Raw genomic sequence first — 21,596 nt, forward strand, 5'->3', positions numbered from 1 at the left:
GCGTGGATGGTGTTTCGGTGGGGCCGGGCCCCGAACGGACACGACGCGGCGCCAAGGTGGGTCGGCTATCCGGCACCGATTTTTTATTTTTGGTTTCTCCGGCTCGGCTGTGCCGAAAGGGACCCTCGGCGGCGATTCCCTGGGCTCGTGATCCAGACTCCCGCTGTTTTCCCGAAGAAGGGTCACCTGATGTGCTCACATGATCGGGCCTTTCATCTGAGCGAGATGGAGAGTCTTTTTCTTTTCGGGCAAGTTCCGTTGGAGAAAATTGCTTCAATTTCGCAGCCCGCAGGGTCCGGGGCGTTTGCGGGGGACTCAATCATGTGGGACAGCAGCAGAACAGCCACAACCAACGTGCTGAGATTGAAATGAAGGCTGAGATCTAAGGTTTAGTAACTGAGCGCCGCAAGCCGCTTTTAAAGTGCGTTTGACAGGATGGTGCCCGGGATGCCCGGAGCGCTATGGACGGAGTGGAAAGTCACGTTTCGACGAGGGGGTTAGCTGCACACGTGCGTCACTGTCACTGGCAACAACATTATGCTTAACACTTGAACGTGCTATGAAGCCACATTCAAGCTACTCCAAGCGCTATGCTGGCAAACGTGGTGTTGGGGAAATCTGTGGCTCAACGGACAAGTTGGAACCAGCCGAATAACTGCTGAGTCCCTTCTGCTAAGCGAGCACATGCGCAATTTCCAGCCCGTTATTGGCCCGCTCGCTTTCATGGAAAAATCGGCCCCTCGAACCTTTCATATACCTATTTGTATGGTGCTGCCGTCCGGTGCGATAACATTCCGGGTTCTGGTCATTGACACCACGGTTGCAGTCGAGGAGTGGTCAAGCGCCATTGTCTGGGGTAATCCACGTCGCTAGCTGCCAGAGAAAAGGCTGTTTATAAGCTTATTATAACGCGTGTCGGGAACTTGTTCAGTCTTCCTCTTGCGCGCATAGTTGACAGCCTAGGTAATCGCCCTTACATCAGCCTCTATTGAGTCAAGTTTTCACAAGTTGCAAATAAGCGCGTTTGTCCATGGCTTTTGTAGCCATCAACTACTCTAGTTTTCTCGTGTCTCAACACGGCTAGAACACAATCAGACCGGTGGGTTTTTATCGCAATCGTCTCACTTCTTTTGTTGGACCCAAATAGGTAAAACCTCCTGCGCAATGGCGGCCGCCTTTAGGCCGATACCCGTTCCGGAGCACGCTTGGCCCATTGCAGGCAAGACTTCGTATTGCTGTTGGTGTAGTTGCTCCGCTTCCGTTCGGCTGGATCCGACAAAAGTTCTCATGAGAGCTCAAATGTCCAATAACGTGAGGTACGCCGCCCCTGGTTTTGTCTGAACCAACTCAGAGGTTCCAGAGGCACTTTAAGCACGGGAAAGTCGCCGTCTATTGTACCTGAAGCATCATCTACGCGAGGGCCTGGACCTGCGAGTCTTACTTCGCCAAGTCCTGCAGCCGTAGGCAGCGGTTGAAGCTCATAGGTAAATCATCAAATCCTTCTCCACAGCCGTTGCCCGACTACATAGGTACCCAGGGCCGTCTCCACACACACCCGAAGCCCAGAACATCAAGATAAGCTTAGGTTGGTTAAAGGGCTTGACAGATCCTACGCAAGGCAAGCCGAACGTTACATGTACGCTGAATTCCATGTGGTATTGAGGGAAGAAGGCTAAATTCCTCGCATTTTGGACGAAACAGACTTCATCCCATTCAAGTTGCAAACCGCTTGTTGAGACAAAGCATCGTAGCTTCAGCTGAAGCCTCATCAGCTTTCTCATTGTTCACCCCACTACCCCCACCGACAACCTCTTTGCCTCCGATCAAACATCCATTTCCAAAAAGACCCCTATGATCTATCGCTTCATGAGGCTACCGCAGGATTCGACCCGCCCGCTTCATCCCTGCCTCTCGGAAGTTGAAGCCGCAATGCGCACAAAGCTTTGCATTTACAGTTGAGTTTGACCGAGGACCAACATGAACACTATGCTTTCCCATGAATATCATGCGTCCCTCGTGTTAGTACGATGAAAACACCTCCCTCAGCCTTAATATGGGCCGTTTTCCCCCAATAAACCCCTTCGCATGGGTTTGTTCGTTCGCCTGGCCTACTACACTTAAACAATCCGGGCACTTGGCAACCGTTTCAAGACTAGCTGAGCTGCCACAATTCGACGATCTCCTATCACAGAGTCCGAGTCGTCGCCGCTATACCCATGCCCAGTCGCTTACGGTATTCTGGTCTTAATCTGACGAGCAGGCCAGCGTTCCTTGGCGGGTCAGCAGCCAGTCAGAAATGATTTGCGGATGACGGAGGTCCCTTAAACTGTTGCCTTCACCAGAAATGACCGTCTGGGGCAATCCGAAGTACCTTCCCCGCGAGAGGCTGGAATGGGTGGCACACGATGTCTCGGGCCTGTATCTTCGAGGCGGCTTCCCGATGATCTTGACTGGCCGAGGCGTTAGGGAAGCCTGTCTCACCCAATGATTCTCTCAGAATGGGTTGGACAAACTCCATCGTAGGCACTCACCCGCATTTGCTCTCTCCGAGCTGCGCCGCAAACCATTTCCATCCATTCCGCTTGACAAACGCACATCAGGCTGACCGACCCTGTGTGACCGACGACACCCACACCCCCAAAGCCTTTTTACCAAGCCATGCCCCCGTTCCTGAACCTTCTCGTGTGGCTCTTCATCTTTTGTCCCACGCTAGGCAGAAAAAAGTTTCACGTCTTCATAGCTTAAACGGCTTTGGCTCACGTTTTCAGCCTATTATCCATCTGAGAAGCTGACCGGCTATCTTTCTTATCTTACTTGAGTATCTACCTACCCGTTACTTCTGTCCCTGCTTCCTCTCCTTCTCCCCTTCTCTCATTCCTGCTTCCCGTCTGGCAGTCACGACTATCACGAGGCCCTAAAGAGGCCGCTCGTCCCGAACGAGGCAAGACAAGACAGAGTCGGAAGAGGAGGACGACAGCAAGGGCTGCCAGCTGTTTAGGATGCAATCAGACAGCAACTATTCTCCAACGAAGGAGTCGACAGAACTTCCCCGTTCGTCATCGACATCGCATTCATCGGTCAGGGCCATGTTCGATACCCAACGGCAATCATTCCTCGACCACAATGTCTTTAAGAATGTCCGACACCATATCCCGGCACGACTCTTCAGCAATCGCCGTCTGGTCTTGGCTCTCTGTGGGACAGTTTTCATCATCATTCTCATCGCCGCCGCCAGTACAGGCTCGCAACCGCCCGTCGTCCTTGCCGTCAGTGCCGCCGCCAATCGCACATTAGGTTTCGGTTCCATCGAGATGATCAACCTTCCCATACGTCAAGACAAGGCAGACGCAGCAACCGTGCAGGGATTCCTTACAGGTATCAACATCAACATCGTCGAAGGTGTTAACGGCACCAAGTTGGGTGAGGTCGGCCTGCCACCCAGCAGTATTCCCGACTCCGAGCCTGGTTTGTCTGGTGGAGAGAAGGGATGCTGGAGATCTCACGCAAATGTTGGTACTCCAAGTCATTAAAAACTCCATTAAACTTGCTGACCCCCAACTCTAGGTCTGGAGCTCCATGCTTCGTGCCAACGCAGAGACGGTGCTTGTGATGGAAGACGATGTCACATGGGATATGCATATCAAAGATGTCATGCGACTCGCCGCGTCTCACTTGCCAGGCCTACTCAACGGTACTGGCTTGCTCGGTCTCAACCCCACGCGAAGCTCCGAAGAACAAGCTCAAGTCGATCCATGGCACAGTAGGTCGTGGGATTTGATCACCTTCGGCCACTGCGGTGACGGCGATCAGTGGAAGTCCGAAAAGGTGAAGTATGATGACCCGTACACGAGCGGAGAGAAGAGCTCGTATTTCGGCATCAGCCTCAAAGAAGGTCGTCGTATGCTGCGGAGAGCTGGTGGAATGACTTGCACGGGAGCCTACGCCGTCAGCGCTCGAGGAGCCGCGAAGCTCCTGCTCCGAAGTGGTTTCGACTTGAACCTGCCCGTCGACGTCATCATGAACGACATGATCAGGAATGGTCAGCTCCGCGCTTACAGCATCTGGCCTCCTCCGGTTGTTCAGTGGCGCTACCGCGATAAGCTGGGCATGTGGGGGTCGATGGGTAGCGACATTCGGGTCGAACACAAGGATAACGACCGCAGTGGATGGGAAGAGGCACACAGGCAGCACGATGTCTGGTTGCTCAAGGGAGACACCAAGGGTCTCAAGGATCCTGCGATCAAGAGTGCGTGGGGTGAATTGATTGGTCATGAAGACGACTAGAGCGACGCGATTTCGACGGGCTATGTGATTACGGCTGTTGGGTCAGTTGAATGGCGTTTGGATATCCTCAAAACCACTGGAGCAATGCATTTTCTGGTAGGTTTATGTAACCTTTGTATAATAATTAGATGAATTCTAAAGGATTACCCTTCAAATACTTGCCGTCATTTTGAGTGGTTTTACTTGCATCTTGTAGAGTTTTCGGCCGTACCTAGTTACACCTGGTGGTAGATCCGTAGAATCTCCCTCTCGTGATTTCAACGTTATGTCCATGCAGCTGAGCTAATGCTGATTTCACAATCATGCGCCCGCACTTGAAGGCCATTTCAAGAATTCAAATCCCAAGTAGGGTACTGTATCCGGGTCTCGAACAGATTTCTGGGCTAAGATATCGTAGCTCTAATGTCTTTGACGCTGTTCTGTCTACTCGCGATGCTAGGCAAAGATGAAAGAAAACCCTCGAACTTGGCTTGATAACAAACTCCATTCCTTAGATTCACTTAGCATAAATCACCACCTGATTCTATGACCCTGCGGTAATTGAGACATCGGCGATATTGAACCTCATAAACTTGAGCTCTCAAATTAGAAATTGGCTTAGCTTTACCCCCCTAATATGCAACAATACTACCGACGGCCTTGTTTCTAAGACATGGTTCAACTTCAGGTTCATATTTCTAATCCCCTTAATCTTTGTAGACTCTTACCTTATAGCCATCTCTCCATTCATCCTCGATTATAACCAGTTGAGACTCCTGTACCTTTTTCAGGTACTTGTCTTCGGGCGTGTCCTTGTAATCATCCCTGTCGATATCCATGAAACCCTCCTTAGCGACTGAACGGGGTGTGATCATCAGAGACCGGCCTTTGACGAGTTAGCAACTCCAGATCAGATGAAGCAAAGCTCATTGGGCTACTTATACTGACCATTGATCGACTTATCGCAAGCGACTCGCATCATGCAGTTTGCAACATCCTCCTGCTCGCCAAATTCGACGCCGTGATCCACCAACCACTTCTCGTACTCAGCAGTACGGATGGCACTTCTGATCCAGCAAGGAGCAACATAGACGATTCTAATACCTTGCTCCCAGCTGGATCGTCTTGCTGTTCTCATAAAGCCGTGAAGTCCGTACTTCGTCGAGGTGTACTCCCAGTTTCCGGGTGAGTCGATCCAGCCAACCATGCTTCCGGTGATGATGAAGCATCTTTCTCGGTCCTCAGTAAGCGGTTGTTTTCTGAAATAGTGGACCGCGAGTTTCCACGTGTAAAGCGAACCGGTCAAGTTGACGTTAACGATATTGAGGTCTGGCTTTGTCGGCTCTCCGTTCGGATCATCTAGATTCCACAGACTGTCACCAGAGCTTCGACTGATGCCTGCGTTTGCGATGACTATGTCTACGCTCTTTTCGGGGCTTCGACTTTTTGCAGTTTCGAACATGGCCTTTTGCTGCTCCCAGTCTCTGATGTCACACTCAACAAATGCGCAATGATCGCCATCGCTGTTGAGCTCTTTCTCAATGTCTTTCCCTCTTGTGTTAACGTCACCGAACGTCACAAATGCGCCAGCTGCAACAAATGCTCGAACACAAGTTTCTCCCATGCCATTGGCGCCGCCGGTAATGATGACTGACTTCCCCTTGACTTTGCTGCGGTCAGGGATGATGGTATGGTCCGTAGGACCGGTGTAAGTGTACCGCGGGAGAGACATTGAAAAAGCGGAGATGCTAGTAGTGATGAAAATGTGAGGATGGCCAAGAGTTTACTATCGAGGGTAAATTTTCTATCTCGCCTGGAAACAGTCGAACTCTGACTCTACTTGATAGCTGTACATGTAGTTTGACACATCGCCATCGTTTCCTCATATCTCCGCTGCCGGCTGTGCATTCCCGAGGATGGGTGCTGAGGGGAAACGTGGGGTTGGTCCCGGATTTCCTCCGCATGACTTCGGCATTACGCTGGCATACCGCTTTGGGATAACCGACAAAGCGCCCTCGTTTTGGACCGAAGACCAGCGAAAGACGGCCGTGACAGGTTCAGTAAGTGATGACCGCGTCGGTAATCCAATAATGTCTAAACCAAATGAGCTGAACACGCAACGGCTTCGATCCTGGTCCTAGTCACGGGCCCGGGAGTTGACTGATGAGGCCATGCACCGGGTGCTGTCGCCATAGCGTATGCCGATTTCAAAGATTGACCATTGGATGAGTGGTATTCAACATCGAATATTGGTGGTTCGATTTCCACGACTCACTTCACTGCCTCCCTGACATAAAGACAGCCGCTTAAACTGTGAGTTCTTGACACCACCATACTTTGTATGATATCCCCGCAGCTTCAACGTCGACGCACTGCAAGTCCGACTGCCGCATTGTCAACAAACCATCTCATTCTGTTCTACTGTTTCACTCATAACAAGCGACGATGACCGTCTCTGTGGAGGCGCCGGCCGCCGCCTTGGTGAACCCCGGACCGGTCGCATCACCACACATCAACGGCAATGCTCCGCGAATGCCATCGGCGGAACTGCCTGAGATCTTCCAAGATGGCAGAGTATTTCCAATCGCCGCCGATGAAAAATCGAGCAGCGTCTCCGAGGACCCTTTCAAGCTCGATTCGAAGTTTGCCTACACTCCTCGAAGACTCAAGGTTTTCACCATTGGCGCTGGCTTCTCCGGCTTGCTCATGGCCCACAAGTTTCAACACAGATTTCCAGAAATGAGAGACATTGTCGATCATACCATTTTCGAGGCCCATTCAGATGTCGGAGGCACTTGGCTCATGAATAACTACCCCGGCGTGCAATGCGACGTGCCAGCCCATATCTATGTGAGACGCATACTGGAAGACGCAGCAAGACATCGAGCTGACCCAACTTTAGGCATTCCCTTTTGACCCCAACCCAAATTGGAGTCGATTTTATGCCAGTGGAGCTGAGATTTTAGAATACATCAAAAGCACTGTCAAGAAGTGGAATCTCGACCGTGACCTTCAGCTCAACACCAAAGTCGTCGGCGCCTACTGGCAGGAGGATCTGGGCCAGTGGAAAGTCACGGTAGAGCATCGAGGAAAACAGCGGGATGAGTTCTGCCACGTTCTTATCTCTGCCCAAGGCGTCTTGGTTCACGAATCTTGGCCCAGTATCCCCGGTCTCAAAGACTTCGAAGGCCACGTCACACATTCGGCCCGTTGGGATCACAACTTCGACTACTCCGGCAAGAGGATCGCGGTTATTGGAAACGGATCTTCAGGCATCCAGATTGTTCCGCAGATGCAAAAGCTGCCCGGCACAGACGTGATGAACTTCATCCGTGGTCCATCTTGGGTCTACTATCGCGCACCACCGTCCAAACATCTTGGCAGAGATGATCCAGACCCCAACCCGCGCTACACAGATTCAGAGAGAGAACAGTTTCAGGACCCTCAACTCCATCTTGAACACAGGAAAGGAATCATCTCACGAACCAATAAGTCTTTCTACATCTTCATGAAGGGCGCAAACAACCAGGAAGGCATGAAGCTGGCATCTGCACAGATGGCCGAAAAGCTGGGAAACGACCCTAGGTTATGTGAGATGCTGATTCCTAAATGGGAGTTGGGTTGCCGCAGGATTACCCCGGGGCCTGGGTACCTCGAATCTTTCCTGCAGCCAAACTGCAACGTCACCAACAGCCCCATCACCAGCGTTTCCAAGAAGGGCGTCCACACGGCCGATGGCAACTTCTACGAATGTGACGTCGGTCAGTAATGTCTATTCCAGAAGTTCTCTTTACACTGCTAATGAATTCTAGTCGTTTGTGCCACCGGATTTGATGTGTCTCATCGTCCAAGGTACCCGATTGTTGGAAAAGATGGGATTGATCTAGCCACCCGCTGGGCCGAGGATCCCGACTCCTATGTCTCGGTTGCTGTGCCTTCATATCCTTCGCTATTCTACATGATGGGTCCGAATTGCCTGGGTGGGCATGGCTCTTTGGTCGAGTCCCTGAACTGGACTGGCGACTACTTTGTCAAGTGGATCAAGAAAATGTCCACGGAAGACATCAAGTATGTTGAGCCCAAACAAGAAGTTGTCGATGCCTTCATCAAGTATAGCGACCAGGTCCACAAAACCCTCGTCTGGAGTGGTGGGTGCAAGAGCTGGTACAAGAGGAACCGCGTTGACGGTAGAGTTACGGCTTTGTTTGGGGGCAGCGCTCATCTCTTCAACCGAATGTTGAGCGAGATCAGAGCGGAAGACTTTAACATTTGTTACCGTACTTCAAACCCTTTTAGGTTCATGGGGAATGGCTTTACTGAGTGGGAGATGGATCCCAAGAGCGATCTGTCTTGGTACGTGGAGAAGGCGGAAGTGCTTGGTGATGAAGTTGCGTGAGTACTGGAGACTACGTAGACGCTTGCCTTCTTATGTTCATTACAATGTCAGATAGAAAAGACATCAATAATTGAATTTGGCTTCCTGGCAGTGATGGACCGTCCATACACAGGCAAATCCGCCGCACGTACAACAAAGGACCCAAAATTTTAACAACTTCGGAATGCTTCTTACTGCGATGATCTGCTAATGTGATATGGCCTTGTTCTAGTAGAGCTCAAGTCTTCTTCCATGTTGCATTCTCATCAGTGATTTAAGATCTATTTTGGTCGTCCCAGCTCCAATTGTGCGTAGTGATCATTCTCTTCGACGTCCTCGTCGTCATCATCATCCCGGAACCATGAAGTCCAAGCGATAATCGATGAACGGCTCAAAGAGGTCCTCAAACTGATTTACCAGAGTCTCATGGAACAAGGCATTGTCAGGAGATGGGAAGCCTCTTGTTGCAGTTCCTTGTTCTTTCCCTGTGAGGAGGCTATCGGCGATGCCGCCCGTGTTTTGCGTAGCAAAGGGAAACAAAGCCGTCCAGTCGAAGTCTTCCGCGCTTCTTTTAGACAAAGATGGCGCATCAGTTGCAAGACTGTGTGTCATGGAAATATGTTCAGTGCCGTCAAAGACTGCCCCCGAGGGTTGAGTAGGCCCTGAAGTTTCGTTCGAGGTAGTCCTCAACCTCTCAAACCCTTGTCTGATAACGTTCGCAGAACCCCACATGATTTGAAGCTGATCTACCGCCCGCGAAAGGATGTCAAGACAGCTATTTGCATCTTTTGCTAAATGCGGAACACGAGAAGCCTGAAGTAGAGGTATGAAGGCTGTACCGCAATACCAACAGGTAATAGCCATTAAAAAACGGGTGTTGCCTCGAGAAAGAATGTCCCGGAGAATCCTAGCAATGCAGGAAGCAGCCAAGATCGCCGGTGGAAGTGCTTCGGGCAGGGTGTTGGCAGATCGTTTGAGGTGTAAGATAATTATTGTCGTAAGATACGGTAGGTGAAGTTGATGTACGTCTCGGTCAAAGTTCTGAGTGCGTGATGAGCCGATGGGAAGTTGCAAATGTGGTGGAAGGGAGTTGACCCAATCGACTAGCTCTTGTCGATGTTGATCGGGCGCTGAGATGGTAGCAGTTGTGATGGTCGAACGAGACAAGGTCTTGGCGATTTTGCCAATGATGGCACATAAACGGACCCAGTATATGAAGATTTCTCCTTTACGTTGGGAGCGTGGATCGCTTGGAAAGTCGGCGAGTGAAAGTTCTTGAATATTGCAGTCGTCTGGATCTATTATCACCGGCTTGCTCTGACACAAGGCAGTCAATCGTTCCCTCGCCTACAAACACCAGTCAGAAGATTTAAGTCAGTGGACTCTAGGCTCTTACAAACGCTGTCCACCATATTCTACGCCGAAGGCTCATGTTCATACTCCCGTGTATCAGACGGCTCGAAATCGGTTCACGATGAAGATTCATCTGTTGAGCATGGCGGATGAGGACTGATGTCCACCACCATGATGAATGCCGATGGACAGTGCTCGGAGGCCGTGGCGCCCACCAGTAAAATAGTGACATAGCCATCAATGTGGTCAGGCCATCGGATTCTTCGTCTTCATAGAAAATGGTGCGCGCCTTTTTGTAGTATTCAGCTGGCCCTTCATGAGGAATAAGCGGAGGCTGAATATGGCTCGCGGCGGTGGCGAGCGCGTTTGCTAGAAGTGGAGATCGAGCAATGTCGGTAGCAAGAGTATCAGGGTCAAGGACAGGACACCAAGCGTAGCAGTAGTCCCAGTAAGTTTCTGCAAAGCTCTCTTGCAGATCTTGTTCGTGGGGGTCAGAGAAATTGTATTTGTGCTCCAGACATGCTTCCAGGGCTTGCTTCTCAGCATCGGATTGATTCTCTGGAGCATAAACCTGAAGGAATCCAGTATCGATGTCCCCGGTATGACTTTCTGCCACCCCTTCGGTGCGAGCATCACTGCTCTGCGATCGCTGCGATGGTGATGGTGCGGGTTGGCCGTCCTGGGATCTCACAGCACTAGTCGAGGCGTGAGCACGCGGGGATGGCATGGCTTGATGATGTGCCGCGTTGCTGAGTCTAGCTCGCGGAGGCGGCGGTGCGACAAACTCATCGAAATCGGCCGACATGACTTGGATGCTGTCTATGATCTCTTCTGTGTGAGAGTTGGAGGCCTCATCGCCGGACGCTGATGTTGTAGGAGGTGTGAGAACTCGCCCTCCCTGCTCAGTTGTGGCGAAACGTCGGCGTTTGGTACGCTTCGATGGGCGCAGATGGCAGTCCTTCTCCGAGGCATCACAATTCGTACAGCTTTGATGACCTTCCGACGTCCTAGCCTGTGTGCTCAAGTCAGACATTTGCTCTTGGATTCCTTGCGTTACTGATGCTGACCTGAAGATCACATTTCACCTTCTTTCCGTGACAGGTGACGCATACAAGTTCTGCACGTCGTCGCTTGGGTTGTGTGGCATCAAAAGGGAGCCACTCGCTGATGGTATCTGGCATTATTGGGCAAGTCGCGTCCGAGACATCGGGCGAAACACCAGATGTAGTAGAGCCGAGACAGACAAATTGTGTGAATAGTAGCAGAACCAAGGTCAAGAATCCAGGAGTCGAGGTTCTTGCATTCGGATTTGAGAGCTGCTAGATGATGGCTGGAGGCCCTGAAGGCGGAACGACGTTGCAGCGCAATGGGAGAAGGGAGAGAGTCTGGATGGGGGCCGGGGACCGGGGCATGGAGAAATGCGGGGTAGATTGGGGCTGGGGATGTGGGGGGTATCCCGGCTGTCCGGGAATTCGAGGATCCTGCGTTATTAGGAATGGGTAATAGAGGTATTCTAATAAGTGGAATCTGGATAAACTTGATTAGAGCTGAGAAAATAAGAGCCTGACAACATCAGTCGGAATGACACGCTGGTATTGGCTTTACAAACGTAGGTGATGTGACCCCATCGATTGTTGCAAGAGTGCACATGGTGTTATTTGTTCTCGGTAATTAACAGTAAACTCATCCCGATTATTACAGTGGCAATGAGGATTTCAACACGGACTTGGAAGATTGCGAATTGGCTGTTAAAGTGTCATGTCATAAGGAAGTGAGGGCTACCAGTACGCCTGATTACCACTGGATCACTTGACGCCAGAGCCAGAGTTTGAGCTTCTCTTTCTGTCCGCCTCCACTTAGAATGCTGCGTCTATCATGACTGCCATTGCTGCAGTCATAGACATCAACCATCCTTACAACAAGACTCAGAGTTGCAAGTGATTTCCAGGTTACATGATATTACTATCATACTTGAGTGATAACTACCAAACACAATCTCAACCGTAATCCCTTCACTTTCCACATGTCAGAGAATGTACCGGAACTGTGGGTTCTGCAGAATAGTTAGCCAAACGTGAACATCATGATGACTACAAGAAGCTGATTGGACTGACCTTCATATCCGTCAGGTCATCTTCGTATGCGTGATCGAAGCCCTCCATGATCCCCGCATTGTCTCGTTTCTTGTTGTGCCAGACACAGACGAACCGATATGCCAGGCCAAGAACGCCAGCTGCGAGGGAGGTAATCACGACAATAATGAAACCGAAAGCGTAGTCCGGTGCATCTTGTTTTCGAAAAACAAGGGGACCAACGAAGTTTCCTAGGGAATATCGTAAGCCAAATATTCTTCAAGAATGAAAAAGGAATATTTACCAAGACAATAACCAATGTAAAGACCAGATGAGGCAATAGAACGCTTGGTGTAGCCGGCCGTATTGGCAATTTGAAGACCCATCAAGACGGCATACCCGCCACCGACAGATGGGAGAATGTATGCAGCGAATAGGAGACCTCCTTTGGCGGATCTAGGAAGAAGCCAAAGTAGTAGTGCGGCCAATGTAGTTCCCAGCTGCGCCCCAAAGACAATCCAAGTTCGACAGTTTTTGAATTTGTATGCAAGGTATGGCATGATCAGCTGCACTGTTCCCCCGTAGGCTCCGGCAGGCATTGTGAGGAGAAGCGAGTTCAGAGTGCTGAATCCAAAACCGTTGATAATGATCGGGACGAAGGTTGAAATTGGCCCGTTGGCAATCATGCAAAGGAAAGCGATGGCAAAAACAAGCCAGAATTTGATATCCAAAGCAAGCTCGCCGACTTGCTCCATCTTGTAGTGGGTGTTGCGGACGCCGGAATTGTTGCTCCTCAGACGAGCTACCAGAATATATCGCTCTCTCTCGTTGAACCCTTTAGCTCTGATGGGGTCAGGAGGAAGAACGAAGTAAAGAAGAATGCCCCAAGCGATGGTCAAGGACCCGGCAAAATAGAACATGTACCTCCACGACGAGATACCACCGTTGAGCTTGCCGAAGCCGTAGTTGATAAGCGGAGAGAAGATAGATACGTAGCCAGTACAGCTATACCAGATGCTATTGCTAGTGTGAGCACGGTTGAACCAACGTCAACTAAACCTCAAGAATCAACTCACCCCATACGCATGGCCTGCTCGTTCTTCCTGTACCAGCTTCCAACGATCAACATGAACATGGGACTGATGCCACTTTCCAGAAGTCCAAGACAAAACCTCTGAGCATAGAGTCCGCGATAATCTGAACAGACTGTAGTAAGGATGAGGCAAAGGCCCCAGAGGGTAACAATGACTGAAGCAACCTTCTCGACCGGGAACTTTTGAGCAAGAATCATGGCCGGGTAGGCACCGACAATGAAACCAAGATAGAATATAGAGGCCGACCAGGAGTATCGATCGCCGACGGTAAGCCCCAAGTCGGTTCGGAGCCCGAACAGAGCCTACACCAGTATGCATTAGCACAGACAACGTCAAATCGGGGCACGAAACAACATACAGCTTGGGAAAGCATAGCCTTATCGTAATACTGCAATCCATAGGTCATGCAGAGGACCGGCATCAGCTTCCAGTCGATGGATCGTCGAACCTTGGCTTCTTCTTGATCTGTCCATGTGCTGTCTCCTGTGTAACCTTCGAGAACTTTGAGTGCTTCATCTTGGTGGGTAGTGTCGACAGCAGGAGTGGACTTGATCTCGGGGGCTTCCTCTGGTCGTTCCACTTGCTGAACGCTCTCGGCGGATTTCGCGGCGTCGGACATGATCGATAACTTTTGAGATTTGGATCGAGAAATCCAAAGTCCCCGTCAATACTTGGTTGGGGATTCCAGGCCATGGTTATAAAAGCAGCCACACCCCTTTAGTGTGCTAGATTTCCTGGGGAAACCGGGCTGCCAACATTTCCCCATGGGCAGAGAACACCGGGAGATTGGACTGGTCAATCGGGAGCAAGGGAACACGTCCACGCGTGGGGAATCAGTTCCAGGGTTCTGGGACTGGGGCTTCTTAGCGTCAAAGATGACTGCCGTTTAACCCGCATTGGGATAACCGACTTGCCGGTATCATGCCTGACCCCGCAACAAGAAAGGTCCGCTGGCGTTGACAACCACATCATTCGATAGGTTGCCCTTAAGCTCACACGCAGCATCTTCTGAACGCACTGACTTCTGAGTGGTTTGCGAATAATACTCCGTTTCAAAGCAAGCAAGTCTTACACGAAGTCCATACGTCCAAGAATATTGGCGATATCCTGATTTCCACGCTTCTCCCTCCCTAAACCAAAGCAACGATGGCAGACCAATCTCCCCTCGTCCAATTGCCTGGAGGGTTAGAGACAGTGAAGGTGAAGATGATTAATCCGGTCAACTTTGGGCCAGCGATACTCAAGCGATTTATGGCACCTGATGTCCCTGGTCTCGAAACTTTCAAAACATCTCCGTCGTTATGCTTCCTTCTGGAACACCCTTCAGGCCGGAAGCTGGTGTGGGATCTTGGTATCAGAAAAGACTACACAAATTACGCACCGTCAATCGCCAGTTATTTGCCAACAACCAACTACAAAATCGATGTAAATCAAAATGTTGCAGATATCTTGCAGGAAAATGGGGTCTCCCTGCAACATATCGAAGCGGTTATTTGGAGGTTTGTTCCAACCAATGCCCATAATAGTTATGACAACTCATTTAACATTTATTACTTTGACTCAGTCACTGGCATTGGGATCACATCGGGGATCCATCAACCTTTCCAACTTCGACGGACTTGATTGTCGGCCCGGGATTCAAAGCTGCTATGCTTCCTGGGGCCCCCAAAAACCCCGATTCTCCTATCCTCGAGAAAGACTACGCGTTAGTTTTGCCTCTTCCACGACACGTGGTGAAGTCTGTCTATGATGAAACTGATTCACAGCAGAAACCGAAACTTGAGAGAGATCTCTTTTGAAGGCCCCCAGGCTCTCCGCATAGGAAAGTTTTCAGCGTTCGACTACTTTGGAGATGGATCATTTTATCTTCTGGACAGTCCCGGCCATGCAGTCGGTCACCTATGCGGCCTTGCCAGAACGAGCAAAAGCCCAGATACCTTCATTCTTCTTGGTGGCGATGTGTGCCACTATGCCGGAATCTTCAGGCCATCTACGTATCTTCCCGTCCCGGACTCAATCTCACCTCACCCTTGCAGACCTCACGGTAAGACCTCCTTATGCCCTGGGAGTGCTTGGGAGGAGCTGCAGGCTTCAAGGGGAAGGTCTTCCACCGATACTCTGTTTGACGCCACATTCGGGCTGGACCTCCCAGTTGTCAAAAAAACTATCGGATCTCTTCAAGAGCTAGACTGCGATGACAATGTGTTTGTAATCATTGCCCATGACTCAACCGTTAGGGATGCAGTACCTCAATTTCCCGAGAGCCTTAACGGATGGAAAGCTGAGGGTTGGGGGAAAGCTGTGAGGTGGGCATTCTTCAGGGACCTCGAAGCATATTGGGAGTCCAAGGGGCTGTAGTCAATTGAGTGGATGAAACTTTCACACAATGTGGACACGGAGTTGAGTGTCCCGGACTGTTGCGGAAGTTTGTTCTCGTGACTGGCAACGGACCGACTGGCTTACTTCCTTGATGACCGAACAATTCAGGAGAAGGGGCTAGATTTAATAATAGCTTATTTGTTTCGAAAAGACTGTTGATATTCAAATCATCAGGTGTTACGCATATGTTCTGCAGCTTTTGATCATGAGCCATAATTCAGGGAGAAAGTACGACTAGTACATGTATCATCCCCTCTACTCAGCAGAGAGTCATTAGTGAGTAATCATTAATTGGAGAGAACGAAGCCTTCTGAGCCTCATACTTTTGTTCTCTCTCGACGAGAATACCCAAGTTCATCTGTTGCTGGACGATTCAAGGCAGTAAATCTGCTATGAAAGGATTTGCCAAGTCAAATAGTCGACAATAATTACCGACCTCCCTAGTCTGTTACTGTCAGTCGCTCCAGCCGGGTAATTGCGACTTTGCGGCAAACACTGTTTTGGGGTAGCCGAAGCCGAAACGGTTTACCGGTGTTTCGTATTTCCCGGCCAGTGGAAGAATCGGCAACCAACCGACAGCACCCCATGAATCCCCTCACTTTTCCCCCGCGATATGGAATGCCCCGCAGCCCAGAGATATCGGCAATTTCGGCGACCAAATCGAATGCACGAGACCCAGTCCGCTAGCCTTTCTGTTGCCAATATTCTGCAACTATAATCTCCAAGGGTCCTGCTCCAAATCAGCCTCAGACCCTCATGATACTACCTTGATTCATACATCTGTGATCGTCAATCAGTTCTCCACTTCAACTTGCAACGTCACTGAAATGGCCAATGTTCATGATGTTCAAGTCAATGGCTCTGGGCCGTCAGACTTTAAGGCGGCTAACGAGGGTCTCGACTACGACGTTTTGATTGTTGGCGGCGGTCTCAGCGGCATCTTTTCTTTGCATCGAATACGGGAACTTGGCCTCAGGACAAGGGTTTTGGAGGCTGGATCAGCGGAGGGCGGCACATGGTTCTGGTAATTACTTATTTTCAAAACATAGAGAGAATCAAAACACTAACCTATCACAAGGAATCGCTATCCCGGCGCTCGATTTGACTCTGAGAGCTACTCTTACATCTTCTCGTTTTCCCAAGAAGTCCTTGACGAATGGGACTGGACCGAGCACTTCTCTCCCCAGACGGAAACGCTGCGGTACATCCAGTATCTGACAAAGAAATTCGATCTTAAGAAGGACATGCAATTCAACACTCGTATCAAATCCGCACACTTCCAGGAAGACTCCAAATCATGGCTCTTGACGGATACGAATGGCCGTACTTACAGCTGTCGTTACCTCGTCACTGCGATGGGTATTCTAAACGAGCCAACTTTGCCCGACATCCCCGGGGTCAACGATTACAAGGGGGAAGCATGGCACACTGCTCGATGGCCTGGAGAGGGTTCTACTCTTGAGGGCAAGCGGGTGGCTATCATCGGCACCGGTGCGACCGCCATTCAGACAATCCAGGAAATCGTTAAGACAGTGGGTTCGCTCACGGTATTCCAACGTACACCAAACTGGACTGCTCCCCTGAGAAATACGAAAATCAGCCCGGATGAGATGAAAGATATCCGACGCCGATACCCCGAGATCTTTCGTCAATGTCTCGACTCCTACTCTTGCTTCATTCATGTAGGAGACACGAAAAGTGTTTTTGACATGACTGAAGAGGAGAGAATGAAGCATTGGGAAGAGTTGTATGCTCTTCCAGGCTTCGCCAAAGTCCTGGGAGTGTCCGGGGACATTTACACCGACCGAGAAGCCAACAAACTTTACAGCGATTTCATGGCCAACAAAATTCGTCAGCGCATTAATGACCCGAAAGTTGCCGAGAAGCTGATTCCCAAAAATCATGGGTTTGGTACTCGCAGGGTGCCCTTAGAGAGCGGTTACTATGAGGCTTTCAACCAACCAAACGTTCGTCTCGTGGACCTGACCGAAGACCCAATCGAGAGAATTACGGAGAAGGGAATCAAAACACGCGAGGAGGACTTCGAGTTCGATGTCATCATTTACGCTACCGGATTCGATGCCGTCACGGGCTCTTTCAGAGCAGTCGATTTCCAGGGTATTGGTGGCACTCAACTTCATGATGTTTGGAGCGAGGGGATTCAAACCTTTCTGGGTCTGACAGTCAAAGACTTCCCGTCATTATTCATGATTATGGGTCCACATCAGATGTTTGGAAACATTCCACGAAGTATCGAGTATGCTGTGGAGTGGGTTGCGGACTTTATCAAATATGCTCGCGACCACAATATCACTTATGTGGAAGCTACGGACGACAGCATGCGAATGTGGACCGAGCATGTCTGGAAATGCGGCCAGGGCTTGCTAGCGAATGAGGTGGATTCATGGATGACGGGAGTAAACAAGAATCTCAAGCACAAACAGAAGAGGTCTATGACTCGGTACAACGGGCCAGCTCCGGGGTACAGGAGGAGATGCGATGAAGTCAAGGCAAGACAGTATTCCGATTTTGTACTGGGGTAGTAGAATGGAGGCATCTGTCAGATGGAATTTCGATGTATAAACAGAGGGGAGACTTATCATAGCTTGTTGGCAGTTCGAAATGATTCTGTTCGTGTCGTATCACCTTCTAATACGCATCTGTCGTAGCATTGGTCCCGTACGGCCCCATACGGCCGAGTGCCGCTCTGATGACCCATTATTTCAGCGGCCGTTGCTCCGTAGATTCGCAATTACAACCGACACGCTCAAAACTTTCAAGATCTTCGAGAGAAGTAATAATAGTTTCAAGTAGAATTCAGGCAACTTGTTGGCCCATCGGCCATGCTGAAGTTCCTGTTAATTCGCGTACTTTTTCGCAGATGTCTTGGCCTCAACTGGGTCCGCTGTGATAGATCTTTCGGCAACAGACAGCCATGTCCACCTGTCATTGAAGATCCGTACAAAAACGCACCGATATCATATTTCATTCGAGACAAACAACCTGGTTTTTGGTGAATGGACATTTGTTGTTTTCTCATCTATGGGAAACCGTCGGGGAGAGCATAAGTACTCAAGCAGCTTCCCGGATGACGAACTCCCCTGTCGCGGCCGGCTTTGTCAACGCCCACTTGATCCCGTTATCTACAACGTCGTCCCAGTGCTTCGACTCTGATAATTTATCCCCAAACCGCCGAAAACCATGAGGTACACCCTTGAAGATGTGTACGTCGGTGGGGACCCTGCGCAAGTTTATCAGTAGCTGATCTTTCGGCTGCACAAAAAACATAACTCACCCAGCCTCAGTGAGATGCTTCGCATACAGCAAGCCCTCGTCTCGCAAGGGGTCCAGACCAGCAATACCAAGCGCTGTGGGAGGAAGGCCCTTGACTTGGTCCGAGGTGGCATTGCCAGGGTTGAGTCTGAGATCGTTGGAGTCCGGTTTCTCGATCTTGAGTAAGCCAATGAACAGGTCTATCATGCTTCTTGGCAGAATCGGGGCGTTTTCGTTCTCTTTGTAGGATGATACAGACGGGTCTTTGAGCCTTTTCAAGTGGCCGTCCCAACAGTCTGGATGAGCCAAGCAGGGTATGATCAAGACCTGGCCAGCAATTGGCGGTAAGCCTTGACCAGTTTTGCCCAAATGCTGCGCGAGCACTAAAGATGCCGTCAGTTGCCCGCCAGCGGAGATACCTCCGACGACGACCTTGTTCGGGTCGCCGCCGATCTCCTTGATGTTCGCATGGAGCCAAACAAATCCATCCTCTACATCATCCCATGCTGTGGGATAAGTGAACTCAGGCGTGTGTCGGTAGTTGACGTTCACAACGAGGACATTGGTGCTGATGGCGATGCGGGCGCAAGCGGCATCTTCGGAGTTAACGGTACCAAAGAGAAATCCCCCGCCGTGAAGGTACAGATAAACAGGCAACGCTCCATCCCCTGCGGCCTTGGACCGGTAGCTTCGACCTTCGATGGTCGAACCGTCACGTGTTGGAATGGTCCAGTCGCGCACTTTGACTTTGTCTGCCATCAATTTCATGGCCTCAACAGACTGCTCCTCGCGCACATTGTTCGTCGTCTTCTGGCGGTCCAGCACCGGTAAGTCAGTTGGCGCCGGGGGCAGGCCCGCCTCTACTGCCAACCATTCATCGCTTGGGCCGCCGTACTTAGAGAAGTCGGCCATTGTAACGTGTGCGGCAATGAGTTTGGGATTCGAATTGAAGTTTTTGTTTCAATTGAGGATCAAGGGTACGGTCTTGGAGGAAAGATGACGCTGATGCTAAGCTTAGGAGGGGTAGAAGCACGTCAGGAGTGATCCAGAATGGGTGCTCGAGTTGCAGCGGGGAAAGCCCAACATCAACAATGCTGATGTAAGATGCCAGACAACCTATGGAAGAGCGCTGGTCAATGATAGGATTTCAAGATGGCTGCGATCAAGTCACCGAATCCTCTGCCAACAATAAGATCAGAGAGATCCATCCATCGCTGCCACCTTAGCCTCCAATTACTAACGGAGAGGGGTAAGTTGCTCGGAGTCGGTGCGCTGTACCTGCGGGCTTAGTGAGCTCCGCGCCAGTAAACCTCGGCTCAGGGGGGCCATAGCCGGGCTTGTCACAGGCCAGTGGCTGCCCCAAAATGGTAAACCGCACTGCCGATTGAATCATCGACCAAAGCCACAAGCTGGAGTTGCGCAGAGCACCGTTGGGATGAAGAACGTTATTGAAAAAGAGTGTCTTATCTTACGTTCCAGTTCCAGAAGATGTCCAATAATGTAAATTACACAAATACTCTATTCTTACCTCGTTGTGAACATCACGAACTATGTCAGAGATTCCCGTCGACCCTCCTTCCAGGTCTCTCAGAGGCAAAGTTGCAATCGTAACAGGTGCAGGCTGTGCCGGAGATGGCATTGGAAATGGACGCGCAATCTCCATATTGCTAGCCGATGACGGCTGCGATGTGGTTTGTATCGATCGAGATCTCTCTTGGGCGACCAAAACATGCGAAATGGCGAATTCTAAGTCCGGCCGTGGCAAGGCAGTACCTGTTCAAGGAGACGTCACATCTGCCAAAGATTGCGAGAATGCCGTTCAACTGGCGCTTACAAAGTTTGACCGGCTTGATATTCTCGTCAACAATGTGGGAGTTGCAGGTGCCCCCGGGACCGCCGTCGATGTGGACATGGAGCAATGGGCTAAGAGCCTCGAGGTGAATGTCTCCAGCATGGTTTTGATGGCCAAATATGCAATTCCTGCCATGCAGAAGAACGAAGGCGAGACAAAAGGCTCGATTGTCAACATGGGCAGTGTTGCAGGACTGAAAGGAGGGACGCCTCATCTGCTGTATCCAACAAGCAAGGGAGCAATTGTCAACATGACGCGCGCGATGGCTGCGCACCATGCAGCAGACGGCATCCGTGTCAACTGTGTCTGCCCTGGAGTAAGTTACCCTTTAGAAGCTTATTGCGGCTTGCTAATCGTCTCTAGATGTTGTACACACCTATGATGTACGCCGGAGGTATGAGCGAAGAGGCGCGGGCTGCAAGGAAATCGAGAAGTCTTTTGGGAACGGAGGGCAACGGCTGGGATGCTGCTTGTGCTGTTGTGTTTCTTGCTGGAAATCATGCTAGATGGATGACCGGCGTGATTTTACCGGTTGATGCTGGAACCACGGCGGCTGTTGGAATCGGCATGACCAAAGCCGCTAGTGTAAACGCTTGATGAATTATATGATCAAGTTCTGATACCAAGTACAGTCTTGGGAAGCCTCAAATCACTTCAGAAAACCCACACTGATACATGTATAACTACTGTAAAGGAATGTAGCTGTTGAGACTGCACCTTTACGGTCTTCAGTCGTGGAGCAAGGCAACACGCGACTTGATTTCCCCCCTTTCTAGCCGACTGAGAACATCTGGAAAATCCTCCAGTCTTGCCTCCTCAACGCGAGGCTTGATCTTGTTGTCAGCGATCAGTTGCAGAACCGCCTCTAAGTCTTTGACTTGTCCTCCATATGAGAAGATGTAGCTCAGGCGCTTTCTTGTCCCAATTTTCATGTG

General features: G+C 50.5%; 7 protein-coding genes across 7 annotated transcripts; 4 read left to right on the forward strand and 3 right to left on the reverse strand.

Annotated features, from left to right (window-relative positions):
* Window positions 1-3,086: 3,086 nt before the first annotated feature.
* Window positions 3,087-4,284, forward strand: CkaCkLH20_08343 (glycosyltransferase family 25; the record flags this gene model as incomplete). The annotated part of the gene is made up of 2 exons (XM_038891058.1): window positions 3,087-3,509; window positions 3,565-4,284. The coding sequence occupies 2 exons, from the start codon at window positions 3,087-3,089 to the stop codon at window positions 4,282-4,284; spliced, it is 1,143 nt and encodes a 380-aa protein (XP_038743821.1).
* Window positions 4,285-4,970: 686 nt separating this feature from the next.
* CkaCkLH20_08344 (AdhA) lies at window positions 4,971-5,995 on the reverse strand (the record flags this gene model as incomplete). Its single annotated transcript, XM_038891059.1, has 2 exons — window positions 4,971-5,149; window positions 5,212-5,995. The coding sequence occupies 2 exons, from the start codon at window positions 5,993-5,995 to the stop codon at window positions 4,971-4,973; spliced, it is 963 nt and encodes a 320-aa protein (XP_038743822.1).
* Window positions 5,996-6,708: 713 nt separating this feature from the next.
* CkaCkLH20_08345 (cyclohexanone 1, 2-monooxygenase) lies at window positions 6,709-8,659 on the forward strand (the record flags this gene model as incomplete). Its single annotated transcript, XM_038891060.1, has 3 exons — window positions 6,709-7,113; window positions 7,166-8,024; window positions 8,076-8,659. The coding sequence occupies 3 exons, from the start codon at window positions 6,709-6,711 to the stop codon at window positions 8,657-8,659; spliced, it is 1,848 nt and encodes a 615-aa protein (XP_038743823.1).
* A 3,358-nt stretch (window positions 8,660-12,017) lies between these two features.
* Window positions 12,018-13,776, reverse strand: CkaCkLH20_08346 (MFS transporter; the record flags this gene model as incomplete). Its single annotated transcript, XM_038891061.1, has 5 exons — window positions 12,018-12,044; window positions 12,106-12,314; window positions 12,368-13,080; window positions 13,140-13,459; window positions 13,516-13,776. 5 exons carry the CDS (start codon window positions 13,774-13,776, stop codon window positions 12,018-12,020), a joined length of 1,530 nt encoding a protein of 509 aa, XP_038743824.1.
* A 2,587-nt stretch (window positions 13,777-16,363) lies between these two features.
* Window positions 16,364-18,079, forward strand: CkaCkLH20_08347 (phenylacetone monooxygenase; the record flags this gene model as incomplete). Its single annotated transcript, XM_038891062.1, has 2 exons — window positions 16,364-16,560; window positions 16,615-18,079. The coding sequence occupies 2 exons, from the start codon at window positions 16,364-16,366 to the stop codon at window positions 18,077-18,079; spliced, it is 1,662 nt and encodes a 553-aa protein (XP_038743825.1).
* A 529-nt stretch (window positions 18,080-18,608) lies between these two features.
* Window positions 18,609-19,721, reverse strand: CkaCkLH20_08348 (alpha beta hydrolase fold-3 domain containing protein; the record flags this gene model as incomplete). Its single annotated transcript, XM_038891063.1, has 2 exons — window positions 18,609-18,777; window positions 18,832-19,721. 2 exons carry the CDS (start codon window positions 19,719-19,721, stop codon window positions 18,609-18,611), a joined length of 1,059 nt encoding a protein of 352 aa, XP_038743826.1.
* Window positions 19,722-20,545: 824 nt separating this feature from the next.
* On the forward strand, window positions 20,546-21,258 carry CkaCkLH20_08349 (2-(S)-hydroxypropyl-CoM dehydrogenase; the record flags this gene model as incomplete). The annotated part of the gene is made up of 2 exons (XM_038891064.1): window positions 20,546-20,977; window positions 21,025-21,258. The coding sequence occupies 2 exons, from the start codon at window positions 20,546-20,548 to the stop codon at window positions 21,256-21,258; spliced, it is 666 nt and encodes a 221-aa protein (XP_038743827.1).
* Window positions 21,259-21,596: the final 338 nt, after the last annotated feature.

Source organism: Colletotrichum karsti (genome assembly GCF_011947395.1).
Source record: "Colletotrichum karsti strain CkLH20 chromosome Unknown Scaffold27, whole genome shotgun sequence".
Classification (NCBI taxonomy): domain Eukaryota; kingdom Fungi; phylum Ascomycota; class Sordariomycetes; order Glomerellales; family Glomerellaceae; genus Colletotrichum; species Colletotrichum karsti.